The sequence below is a fragment of the Meles meles genome, chromosome 5 (genome assembly GCF_922984935.1).
Source record: "Meles meles chromosome 5, mMelMel3.1 paternal haplotype, whole genome shotgun sequence".
In the NCBI taxonomy this organism is placed as follows: Eukaryota; Metazoa; Chordata; class Mammalia; order Carnivora; family Mustelidae; genus Meles; species Meles meles.
In genome coordinates, this window is record NC_060070.1 from 54559169 (window position 1) to 54572438 (window position 13270).

The following is a 13270-nucleotide window of genomic DNA, read 5'->3' on the forward strand; positions in this document are numbered from 1 at the left end:
ATCTCTACTCCATTTATTCTATTGGACTCTGATAAACTACTTCATTTATTTTAGTTCCACAAGACTCTGCTGAAATTTAGTCTTTTAATTTATTTTTTTAAAGATTTTATTTATTTATTTATTTATAATAATAAATTATAAATAAATAATAAATATAAAATAAAGGGCCAAGCAGACAGAGATTACAAAGTAGGCAGAGAGGCAGGGGGAAGCAGACTCCCCGTTGAGCAGAGAGCCGGATGTGGAGCTTGATCCCAGGACCCCGATCCCAGGATCTCATGACCCAAGCTGAAGGCAGAGGCTTAACCCACTGAGCCACCCAGGTATCCCTGAAATTTAGTCTTTTTAAAACCTTCCTATTGACTGCTTTCTTCCTTGAATTTCCCATGAGCAACTTTTGCTAAACCAGTTACCTAAGACTCATTTGTATCCACATCATAACTTACTATTATGTGTTTATTACCTTCCTAATTCAATTATATGCTTCAGAAGGTTAGGGATTTAAAAAGTTTTTCCCTGAACATACTGCAAAGTGTGAGATTGATAGTAGGTAGCCAATAAATTATTGTTCAACAAGGAGTGAACTCAGTAATATATTTTAAATATTTTTTTCATACACAAGGATTTTAGAGCTAGAGATAATCCAAAGCCAGTCCTTAACTTAAATGATGAAAAGACTGAGACTTGAAGTTATGTAAATTATTTAATAATGAATACAGCAATTAAAAGATGCCCAAGTGGGGGTGCCCTGGTGGCTCAGTGGGTTAAGCCTCTGCCTTCGGCTCAGGTCATGATCTCAGGGTCCTGGGATCAAGCCCCTGCTCAGCAGGGAGCCTGCTTCTCCCCCTTCTCTCTGCCTGCCTCTCTGCCAACTTGTGATCTCTGTCAAAGAAATAGATTAATAAAATCTTTTAAAAAAAAAAAAGATGACCAAGTGTCTCTTGATTCCTAACTATAATAATCAAATAAGGAATTATATTGAAGTGCTATCTTTTCTGTAGCTATTAGTTTTTGTACATGAAATTCCACATGAAGCTCTTCTACTCTATTGTTTTTATAAAACTGGAAATTGATTAAGCATGGTTCCAGAATTGAAACCCACATCCAAATCAACACAAATCTCTATTCTGGCTTTCCTCTTTTTATTTATAGGTGGTATAGGCAGAATCAAAGTAAGGATTATAATCTGATTTTTTAAAGGAAAAGAGAAGTTGAGTAACTGATTTGGTAACTTTGCATCAGTAATTGTGAATTATTTTCACTTAGTATTTTCACACAAACTTATCTTCCTGACAAGGCTTAAACTAACTATTACCTACTTCACATTTTCCATATATCTAAATAGTGTACTGCCAGTCCTAATGTTCAAAAACCCTCTGAAGGAAATATTTTCTAATTTAGTCTAGTAATCTAATAATAATTTTCCAGTATTACAAATGAACCTCAAACTGATGTTTTAAAAAGGAAACTTGAAAATAACTATTCTTTTTTTTTTTTAAGATTTTTATTTATTTGACGGACAGAGATCACAAGTAGGCAGAGAGTCAGGCAGAGAGAGAGGGGGAAGCAGGCTCCCTGCTGAGCAGAGAGCCCGATGTGGGGCTCCATCCCAGGACCCTGAGATCATGACCTGAGCCGAAGGCAGAGGCTTTAACTCCCAGAGCCAGCCAGGCACCCCCAAAATAACTATTCTGCTACAGAGAATGAACTTACAAATTTAGAAGCATTACAGGTATGCTTGAGGAGATCCGAAAAGTCTGATAGGCACCCAGTTTCATGTATATTTTTATGTCAGGATAATCACAAGTTACAGAACAAGAGTAAGGAGACAATGAGTGAGGAATCCTGGGACTGAAAAATGTTTGAAAGAAGTACAATGAATATCCAAGACTTTTTGAGTGTTTATTCTCAAATAGTTCTTTCATGTGGCATACTATTCATTTAACCAATAATTACTAAGTATTTTCTGTGTGCCAGTTACTAGTCCAGATACTGCAAGTACAGCAGTGAAGAAAACAGTGGTAAACAGTCATTATCTAACTTAAATCTTTAAAAGGATCATCACTGTGTGGAAAATAGACTCAAGTGTAAAAGTACAAGTAGGGAAGCCAGTTAAGGCTTTTGCAGTCATGCAAGCATGAGATGGTGGGTTGGCCTGAAGTGGTGGTAGCAGTAATGAGAAGTGGTCAGAGTCAGATGATATTTTGAAAGGCATATGTATTCAACAGGATTTTCTAATGGGTTAATTTACAGAGTATGATGGGAGGCAGTTTTGGGCTTGAAATGAAAAAAGAAAAGCCTTGGAAATAGGGAGTGGAGAGTAGAATTCAGTTTTAGTCGTAAGTTTGAGACACCCATTGGACATCTAAGTGGCGATGTCTGGGGTAAGGAAAAGGTCAGGCTGGAGAGCTGCCCGCACACAAATGGTATACCATGGCGTTTGGATGAAATCACAAAAGGGCTGAATGTTTAAAAACAAAAAACAAAACAAAACAAAAAAGGTGGTACTCTGAAATTTAGAGATTAGAGGACGAGGTTTCAGGAACAGAAAAACATTGCTGAAATGGAGAACCATCAAAAGGGTAATGTATAGAGGAAGCTCTTTAAGACTGCTATATATGTTATATATGTTGTATATTATACTGTATGGCATTTATGGCTTATTTCCAAATTAAAACAAAGTACATTGTAAAGGAGTGATCAATTATGTTAAATGTTGCTGATGTTAAATATTGAGACTGACAGTTTATTTAACAATGTAAAAGCCATTGGGGATCCTAGGAAAAGCACCAAAAGCCTGCCCAAAATGGGATTTAAAAAAAGATTAGGAGAGAAAGAAAAGACAAGGATAAAGGGATGTTTTTTATTTTGAAGAGAAATGGGATGGTAACTTAAATGTTTGTTTAATATGGGAATATGTTTGTATACTGATGGAATGATCTAATAAAAAGGGGGAAATTGTACTAAGTGACATGCAAATGAGGATCTACATCTTATTTTAGGATCTGATTTATGTGAATCTTTGTTCTTTTTGGACAGAGCCATACATGTCCTTTCTTAAGTATATCGATCTATTACCCAATATATATCATTAATTCATCTACTGGCTAACCTTTAACCCTTTAAGCAGTACTAGGGGATCAGTAAAAAAATTTTAATTTAATTTTAATTTTAATTATTTAAATTTTAAATTTTAATATTTTATTTATTTGACACACAGAGAGATCACCAGTAGGCAGAGAGGCAGGCGGGGGTGGGGGGGGCAGGCCCCCTGCTGAGCAGAGAGCTGATGTGGGACTCCATCCCAGGACCCTGCAATCATGACCTGAGCTGAAAACAGAGGCTTAACCCACTGAGTCACCCAGGCACCCAATCAGTAAAATTTTTTTTTAAAAACTCTGGTCTTAAGAAATTTACAATCTAGATAGAGAAAATGTAAGACAGCACATACAACTTTAACAAAGATCAAATTCTAGACAATCTAATTTTTAAAAAGTTGTATCTCCAGGTATTGATCCCTGGTAACTGTCCTCAGGGATTTGATCACAGTGCATAATACAGAGAGGAGATTAAGCCTCTCGGTCCTTATCTAGGGAAGAGATGAATTGGCTATCTATAAATCTTGGTGAGGATGAGAACCTGAACTGAGGAAGATAAGTCGGTGGATCTAACCCAAAAGTTGAGAATAGTAATCTTGATATTACTAATTTTTATCTACACATTTCACCTACACTGAACCCATACATCATTTACTTTGTATTTGAAATCACAGTGGAAAAATTAGAGTTTGTAAAAAGGTGTAAAGGTAAATATTTTTACACAGGGTAAATATGTTTATATATATATATACACATTTGGTGGGCACAGAGAATAAAGATATCTGCAATGTGACATTATTTAGGCAAAACTGATAGAAGATAGGCTGTGTACAATAATCGCTCTGCCTAGCAACTCCAATCAAGGAAAAGTGCCCTGTTCGACCTGAGACTGTGGGACTTAACTAAGAGCCCAGATTTTCCATTCCACTTCTTGCCCCACAATTAAATTTCCCCCCTCTTTTCAGCATTTTCCCAGACAAGGAGAAACGAGCAAACAGCTTCTGCAATTTCAGGACACTGATAGCGTTTCTTGCGTGGGGAGTTCTGCAGCATCCAAAGGTACAAGATAAAAACTGGTTATCTCGACGCAGCTCCTTACAGCATATACCCAGCACAAGGAACAATAACGCCCTCACAAAGTTTCATCAGCAGAGAAAACGGACTGTATCCGTGTAAGAGGAGTTATCCTTTTTGTTTCGTATTTCATGCAGCTTCACAACAGCTGAGCCAACCCAGTGTTCTTTCAACGTCTTAACAATGGTTCCAAGTTTGCTAAGTTTTAAAAACAACTTCTCTTTCTAAATACACTAATTTTCTACGATACGTCTCATATTAATTTTACGTAAGCTAGTTAAAAAGTACGTAACGCTTGACTCTTAGCCTCTCTGGTCTCAAAAGTCGTTTGCTTTTCCCAGCCTTCGCTCCAGTGACCACCGCCTAAAAGGCCTCGGCCAGGTTGGGAATGAGCCGAAGAGACAGAAACAGCCAGTTGGCTAGAGCGGCCACAGCCGTACGGCCGCTCTTGCTTTTCTTTCACTCTCTATGGTTAGAGACTCTCAAGCCCAGCCTCCGCCCGGAAATATTTATGTTCCCTGACGCTTGCGCAAGGCCAGAAGATAGTTCCGGTTCCGGTGTGGGGAGTTTCGTTCTTGGTGGTCGGTTGTCGCGGTTGGTGGGTATTAACTGAGCCAAGATGTTGCGGAATCTGCTGGTGAGGCGCTTCTCGGCTTGGGTTCTTATTGCGGGGCGGGAAGGTCGGGAGTGGAGGTTGAGGGACCTTGACTGAGAAACCTCTCCTGGGAGGGAAGAAGGTGGAAAAAGGCGACTTCCGAAGTCACCTTGGTTCGTGTCCTTTTCTCCTGGCGTTACTTTCCCTTCTACCTGTTCCTCTCGCCCCAGGCTGTGTTGGGTAGATGAAGAGAGGGGAGAGGCTGGGAAGGTGACCAGAGGTGAGTTACGCAGCCTTGGGTTCTTAGTGGCCACGCTTAAATCTATAGGTCATTCATGAAGTCGTTACCTTTGATACGAGTAAAACTAAGGTCCGTGATAACCCTCAGACAGAAATGTTCCAATGGTATTTTGATAGGCTTTAAATTTCAACGTTTCTGAGCTTTTGAGCATCAGAATGCGGTTTAAAAAGCAGGTCATTCACTTTTGGCTGGGACTTTGGGAGCAGCCATGGCAGAAGTGTAGTGTTGCTTTCCTCAGGCGGTTCTGCAGTGTCAGTGTCCTTCACTCCACCGGCTTTGACCATGTGAAATATCCCAAAATTTCGAAAAAGAGAAGGAAAATGTAACCGTGACCGTTCGCTTTTGTAATTATTCAGTAAGGTTTTATTTAGCCTCAGTGTATCATTTATTTTGGAATATAGAGCGCGTATTTGTTTCATTATTTAATTCAATTGGATATGTAATGAAGGTTTCTTTTTTAAAGAATTATAGCCTATTAAACGTTTGTTTTAGGAAAAATGTAATGGGAAAGCATTTTAATTAAGTAGGAATCATGCCATTTTATTTTGGTATCAAGTAATAGATTTTTAATAATATGGTAGAGTATGAAATGAAAATACTTGAACTTAGTGTATTTTGTAATCACTCTTTATAATATGTCAGCATTTTACTCAAGATTATATAATGCTACAATTCAGGTAAAGATGATTTTTTTTTTCTTTTGCTCAGAATCTGCATGAATTGCTACTTGAATATGGTTTTTGAGCTTGCAGAATTTTAATATAAAGGGTAGTGGATGGACAACCAATTGCAAAACTTGGCTGCTGGTTTAGGATTCTTACTGACAAATTGGATATGTTTTAACTGTCAGTTTCCCTCTTCTGTAATAGTAAAGATTGAAAATGGTTGGTTTTGAAAGTTTCTGTAAAACCTAAATCTACCTAACATCTGTGGATTTTTCATCTCAGGCTCTTCGTCAGATTGCCCAGAGGACCATAAGTACTGCTTCACGCAGGCAGTTTGAAAATAAAGTTCCAGAGAAACAAAAACTGTTTCAGGTACTGAAATATTTTATAGACTATTACTTGTAAGAGTAATTACTAGAAGGTGGAGATAGGAAGTAAATTTGGCCATGTTTGATTGTTACTGATCCTGCTGTAATAGCAAAAGAATAATAAACTATTGATAGCTAACTAGGCATTTACTGTATACAAGAGGCCCTTGGGGAAGCGGAAGGAATGAGAGGAAAAGGGTATATCAAAGACATTTGGAGAAGTTACATTGGGTTGGCACTCTTTGGGGTGGTTGCATGAGAATAGACAAACATAGAAAGGGCCGAGAAACAACAAATTTATATGTAGAAATTGAATGTATGTTAAAGGTGCTATTTCACATCGTGAGGAAAGGATATGATAAATTGGTATTGGAAAAATAAAGCAAAGTTCGATCCCTTCTGTATTGTATATTAAAAGATAAATTGCAGGGGTGCCTGGGTGGCTCAGTTGGTTAAGCATCTGCCTTTGGCTCAGATCATGATCCGAGGGTCCTGCCGCTTGTGCGCTCTCTCTCTCATAAAATCTTTAAAAAAAAAAAAAAAAAAGATAAACTGCAGATATAAATGCTTCTCCTTCAAAACATATTAGAAGAAAATATATTTTTTCCAGTTTTATTGACATATGATTGACAAGTAAAAATTTTATAGAGGGAACACTCTCTGTTTCTAAAATAAATAAATCTTTTAAAAAAATCTTTTCTGCGGAACTAGTAGCATGAGAATATAAAAAAAGAAAAAGATCATTCATTATAGGATTTTTTTTTTTTAAAGATTTTATTTATTTATTTGACAGACAGAGATCACAAGTAGGCAGAGAGGCAGGCAGAGAGAGAGGAGGAAGCAGGCTTCCTGCTAAGCAGAGATCCCGATGTGGGACTCGATCCCTGGACCCTGGGATCATGACCTGAGCCGAAAGCAGAGGCTTTAACCCACTGAGCCAGCCAGGTGCCCCTCATTATAGGATTTTAATACCAAAAAACACTGACAACCTAAATACACATTAATAGGGGATTAGCTAGTTCAGTTATGATAATTTTGCACACTGGAATGTAATGGAATTAAAGGAATTCCATTAAAAGGAATAAGGTGGGCTTAAAGGGACTAACAGAATGGTTTTTAAGATACCATTAAATAGGGGTGCCGGGGTGACTCTGTTGGTTAAGCAGCTGTCATGATCTCAGGGTCCTGGGATCAAGCCCCGTGTCAGACTCCCTGCTCAGCGCCTGAGCAGGCTTGGAATTTTCTCCCTGTTCCCCTTGTGTGTGTGTGCGTGCATATGCTGTCTCTCTAAAGTAAATATATAAATCTTTAAAGAATATATTATGGACAGGTGCCTTGCTGTTTTGTTAATGGTGGTTTTCACATAAGGAAAGATGGTGGGATAGAGTGGTTAGCCTTTTTAAGTAGTTAAATTTTTAGTGATATTTTTGTTTTGTTTTGTTTTCCTGGGGTGATCTCTGATTTTCCCAAATAAAATTTTAAGTGGTTAAAAAGTATTCTGTACTGATCTTCCTTGATTTCGATGGAGTTATGTCATTACATCATAATAACCTATCATAAATGGAAAACATTTTAAGTTGAAGATTCATTTAATATACTTAACCTACTAAATGTAGCTTAACCTACCTTAAACAAGCTCAGAACACATACATTAGCTTATAGTTGGGCAAAGTCATCTAACAAAGTCTTTTGTAATAAAGTGTTGAATATCTTATGTAATTTCTTGAATACTGTACTGAAAGTGAAAAACAGAATGGTTTTATGGATACAGAATGGTTGTAAGTGTATTGGTTGTTTAACTTCCTGATTGTGTGGCTGTCTGGGAGTTGTGGCCAGCTGTCAGTGCCCCGCATCTTGAGAGAGTATCGTACTACATATCACTAGCCTGGGAAAAGGTAAAAATTCAGAATTTAAAGTACAGTTTCTACTGAATATGTATTACTTCACAGCATTGTAAAGTTGAGAAATTGTAGGTTGAACCATTTTTAAGTCAGAGACCATTGTATGTTGCATAAAAATAAAATACTTCTACTTAATAGATGTATTAAATATCTACTGTATGCCAGGTGCTGGACTAGGGGTTAAGGTTATAAACAAAACCCCCCCTTTTTTAAAGAAAAAAATCTTACGATTAAATCAAGTGTGATGGTTACTGATCTTTTTAATAATTCTGTTGATGAACTCAATCAGTATATTTTCACAGCTTTAACATTTATATATTCCTTGGAAAGAACATCTATTGGATCTCACTAAATTTAAGAGAAAGAATATTGACTTTTGGGAATTCTTATTTTAATTATTTAGTGGATGTAGAGTCAGAATCAAGAAAATTGTAGTCTTTTCATTTTGATGTTTACAGTATTTTAATTCCAGGGGTTTAAGGAGGTACTTAATTTTATATAAATGGATTAGTCTTTTCTGAACTTAGTTGAAAACCGATCACACATGTATTAATTATTATCATTTTTTTAAATCTAGGAGGATAATGGAATTCCAGTGCATCTAAAGGGTGGAGTAGCTGATGCCCTCCTGTATAGAGCTACTATGATACTTACAGTTGGTGGTAAGATATTTGGAGTGCTTGACTTACAGATAAGTAACAGGAGGGATAACTTTTACTTTGCCAGTATTTTAACATAGGAAGTCTGTCTCCAGAATCTGAGATCATAATGCTTTGTATGTAAGAGATTCAAGAGGGTGATTGATACATATTATATAAGAGCATTTTAATATCTTAAAAAAAATAAACCAGTAACATTTGATGAGTATTTATGACACAGGTAACTTTCAGAGTGTGCTCATGGTGGCGCTGCAGGCCCTGTACTCTACCCCATCTATTGTAACAGGGGCTTTTTGAACATTTTTACTGTGATACATAATAAAAAACATTTTACACCTACATTAAACATCCATGTTTATGACAGAAACAAAACCTGTATAGAGCAGCAGTTACTACTGTACCCAAAAGTGCTTTGATATTTTTTCTGTAGTTTGGTCAGGTCTGTATTTTAATATTAGCAGTGGAATATCACAAATTGGTATACTTGGAGCAGAGTTAAGAGTTTGAATGATTGCTCTCTGGGGGAGGAAGGGAAACAATATTTGGGAGATTACTGTTTGCTTGTCCTGTTGATAAGAATGCCACATAAAGGAATTTTTTTAACCTTTGTATTAAGTCTGTAATGTGTCCTTATGTTAAAGTTGAAGAAATTATGTTAGTTTCTCAAGATAATACTCCCTCTGTGTGGAAAAGCTGAAATTTGAGTCCTAATTACACAGTCCTTCTGCTCATGCCAAGGGGCTTTCTTTGGCTTAAATTGAATACAGTGAAGGGACATTTATGATCGAAGACAACAACTAGATAGTGGCATTTGGGCTCTCAAGATAAAGTCCTAAATTCTTTTTGATCAGTGTAACTATTTCTTAGGTATTCTGGTAGTTAGTTTTATTTTTTTTATTATGTTCAGTTAGCCAGCATATATTACATCATAAGTTCTGGTGGTTAGTTTCAATAATTTTTCACTTATTAGCTATTAAACTTGATAATTTAAATGTATCACTCTTGGTTTTACATTGATAATATATTTTAAGGAATGCTTCCATATTTTGACCTCTTTTTTGATATTTGAATCATTTTTAGCATTTCTCAGGCAATCTTAGGTTAAAATGGAAAGAACCTTTACATATGTTCTTAATCTTACTTAAAAATTTTTTTACATGTTATCAAGTTGACAGATACATTATTGTATTGTATCTAACACTTTCTGTAGAAGTTAACTGATACTAAACCTAGATTAGGGATGCCTGGGTGGTTCAGTCGGTTAAGCTTCTGCCTTTGTGGGGCACTCTCCCTGCTCATGCTGTCTTTCTCCCTGTCAAATAAATAAGTCAAGTCTTTAAAAAAAGAGAGAGATTAGATGTGTTTAACATATATTTACTTTAAATTTTGCAAGCGCCTATCAAAATACTTTTATGTTCCCATAGAAGTAGTCTTAATGCCAGACTTGACTCTCTCCTATGACTTTTTAGCTGGAATATTAAGTTTCCATGTAAATCTCAGATTTTCTTACAAGTTCTTTTTTTGTTTCTTTTTATTTTTCAGGAACAGCATATGCCATATATCAGCTAGCTATGGCTTCATTTCCCAAGAAGCAGGATTGACTTCAGTTTATCATCTCAGCAGGCAGTTGGGTCAGTTTCGTTCAGCTCTCTATGGACCAGTAACTGATAAATAAATTAGTTATTTGGGGATCAATATTTATTGACTTATACTAACTGCCACCAATAAAGCGGTCTTTACCTTGCTTTGTCTTATTTTATCACTTTATACCAACAATTTTAATTTTTGATCAGCCTTATAAATCTTAGGCAGGGACCAAAAAAAAAATGGTTCTTTTGTCATTAGGGTCATATAGAATACCATTGTGATATTAGTGAAATTTTATTTATATAAATTATTTAATATAATATAGCAGCTCAGACTTATACAGTGAAGGGTCTTCAGCCTTAAATGAATATGACTCTTGAAAGTATATTTCTTTGAATTCCTTCCCTCCCTGCTGTGCATATGTGGGGATATGCTAGAATCTAGGGTTAGTGGAAGCAGATCAGTTTTGGCTCCTGGGGTTCAAGTGTCTTTCTTTTTCTCAGCTATGTTGCATATGTTTAAATCTTGGATGTGTTTTGCAGCTTAGAATTAGGCTTTAGTAGAGAAGCTATAAAATAATTCAGGACTTGTTCTTTCACACTAACAATAGGGGCTTCTGTTATTCTGTAACATAAAGGTTCACTTCCCATAAAATACTTAGTTCATTTCTTTTTTTTTTTTTTTTTTAAGATTTTATTTTTATTTGACAGACAGAGATGGCAAGTAGGCAGAGAGGCAGGCAGAGAGAGGAAGAAGGAGGCTCCCTGCTGAGCAGAGCACCCGACACGGGACTTCATCCCAGGACCCTGAGATCATGACCTGAGCTGAAGGCAGAGGCTTAACTCACTGAGCCACCCAGGCACCCACTTAGTTCATTTCTAAAAGCTATCTTTTAGGGTAACTTAAGGAGTCAGACTTGGTCATCTCCTCTGGTAGGTGTATGTTTGTAACACTGAAGTTTAGAGACTAGGTGCATTCGATCTAGGGGAAATCGATAAGTAAAAGTTTATAAACTTCAGTTTCTGAGGATGCCTGGATAGCTCAGTTGGTTATGTGTCCAACTCTTGATTTCAGCTCAGGTCATGATCTCAGCGTTGTGAGATCAACCCCCCTGTTGGGCTCCTCGCTGGACGTTAGGCCTGCTTAAGATTCTCCCTCTTTGCACCTATCCTCATCCCTTCCGCCGCCACCTCTTTAAAAAATAAACCTCAATTTCTACATAAAATTCGAGAAAAGTAATATATTTGGAAAAAATGAGTCATATGTGAAATAGCCAATCTAAGTCTTCATGTTGAAACATTGAAGTATAAATCCATTTCAAAAAGTACCTAATAGGAGATGTCTCAGCCTTGAATCTCATAGACTAGAAAGGATCTTGGTAGCCATACCATGCAGGAATGCCCAACTTCTGACAGAATCCTATTACTAATACCAGCAAAGAACACTGCTTTGGAAGGAAATAACAGACATCTCTAAATGCCAAGAGAATTCTTAGGTTGGGCTGGAATTTGGTCCAGTTTGGTGATTTGAAGCTAAAAAGCAACCACTGGTAATATTTTGAAACAAACTATATTTGTCAGCATCTTACAAAGAACTTAACTTCCCATAAATGTGATTTGAAATGCTTTTAATGACATCATTTAAAAGATACCTCTGTGTAGTAAAAAAGTGATACCCTCTGATAGCCTTCATCTCAATATTGTGAGAGGTGCTTTGTACTATTTCTGACTTAATTTAGAAAACATTTTTCCATGTGAAAATGTTCTGTTTGGGCTATGCTAATATGGCAAGCTTGGATAAAGTGAAAGTAAGTTGAACACTTAAGATACTTAAAAATTTTTAAAAATAAATGCTGAATTTAAGTATTTGCCCTTCACTTAAAAAATCTGCATTGTAACCAGGAGTGGAGATGGGGAGGGACCAAGGGCAAGGATTCCAGAGTAAGGGTTGCTGGACAGAGTCCTGTGAAAATGTGCTATACTTAGCATTTAGTGAAAGAGCTGTTAAAATTATTGATAGATTTCAAAGACTAACCAAAAGTCCTTAGAATAGAGTCCTTAAGAAGTGTTGAAAATGTGGCCTTTGGGATACAAATTTCATTCCAACCTCCTTTTCTATCTTTATCATACAGTATGATCTCTTTGAGATTAGTATCCATTAATAAGTAGAAGGAATTTGGTGATGTTATCCCATTAATATAAATACCATAGGAGATATATCTAATTTTGTTATATTTGGTATTATGCTCAAAGTTAGATTTGTAGTCTATAGCTGTTCTAAATGAAATTAAACTATTTATAAATGAAGAAACAAGCTCAGAGGCCATGCAATTTACACAAAGCTACAAATAAGAGACAGCAAAAGATTTCAAATCCATTTTTGCCTGATTCTTAAAGTTCATGGTCCTTCCAGTATACTTTATCCTATGATGTGTTTGATTAAATGTTGACTGGGGTAGCTTCAATACACTTAATAGGGATGTATGCAAATATGAATACCCTGCAGACTTCCATCTCCCCTGTACAGTCAGGCTTCCTGGAAAAGTGATCAGTATAGTCTCCAGTTCCTACTCAGTTTCATCGTTGATGCTACAATTTATAATCCGTACCTATTTAACATCTATCTCTTCCACTTAACATTCAAGATCCAAACTAAGCATGCTGATCACCGACCATATTGCTCTGCTTCTTGGTGCATGCATATTCATTTTTGACACCCCTGGTAAGTGCCCAAGATTCTGCTGGAAAGTTTGACATTCTCCCCTTTGCTCCCATGTTCCTTGTACTCACCTTCATCAAGACTTTCATCCCGGGCGCCTGGGTGGCTCAGTGGGTTAAGCCTCTGCCTTCGGCTCAGGTCATGATCTCAGGGTCCTGGGATCCAGGACCCGGGCTCTCTGCTCAGTAGGGAGTCTGCTTACCTTTCTCTCTCTGCCTGCCTCTCTGCCTACTTTGTGATCTCTCTTTCTCAAATAAAGCCTTTAAAAAAAAAAGACACTAATCCCTTTGAATTCAAATTTGAA

The 13270-nt window shown here is 36.8% G+C and overlaps 1 protein-coding gene across 1 annotated transcript; it reads left to right on the plus strand.

Annotated features, from left to right (window-relative positions):
• Window positions 1-4692: 4692 nt before the first annotated feature.
• On the plus strand, window positions 4693-10405 carry LOC123942712 (cytochrome c oxidase subunit 7A2, mitochondrial). The gene is made up of 4 exons (XM_046006811.1): window positions 4693-4809; window positions 6016-6105; window positions 8580-8664; window positions 10204-10405. The coding sequence occupies exons 1-4, from the start codon at window positions 4792-4794 to the stop codon at window positions 10260-10262; spliced, it is 252 nt and encodes an 83-aa protein (XP_045862767.1). The 5' UTR covers window positions 4693-4791; the 3' UTR covers window positions 10263-10405.
• The last annotated feature ends 2865 nt before the right edge of the window (window positions 10406-13270 follow it).

Excerpts from the sequence above, each read along its gene's own strand:
- LOC123942712 (XM_046006811.1), top strand. Across the intron at positions 6,106-8,579 it reads AGAAACAAAAACTGTTTCAG|GAGGATAATGGAATTCCAGT; the intron begins GTACTGAAATAT and ends TTTTAAATCTAG. Across the intron at positions 8,665-10,203 it reads TATGATACTTACAGTTGGTG|GAACAGCATATGCCATATAT; the intron begins GTAAGATATTTG and ends TTTATTTTTCAG.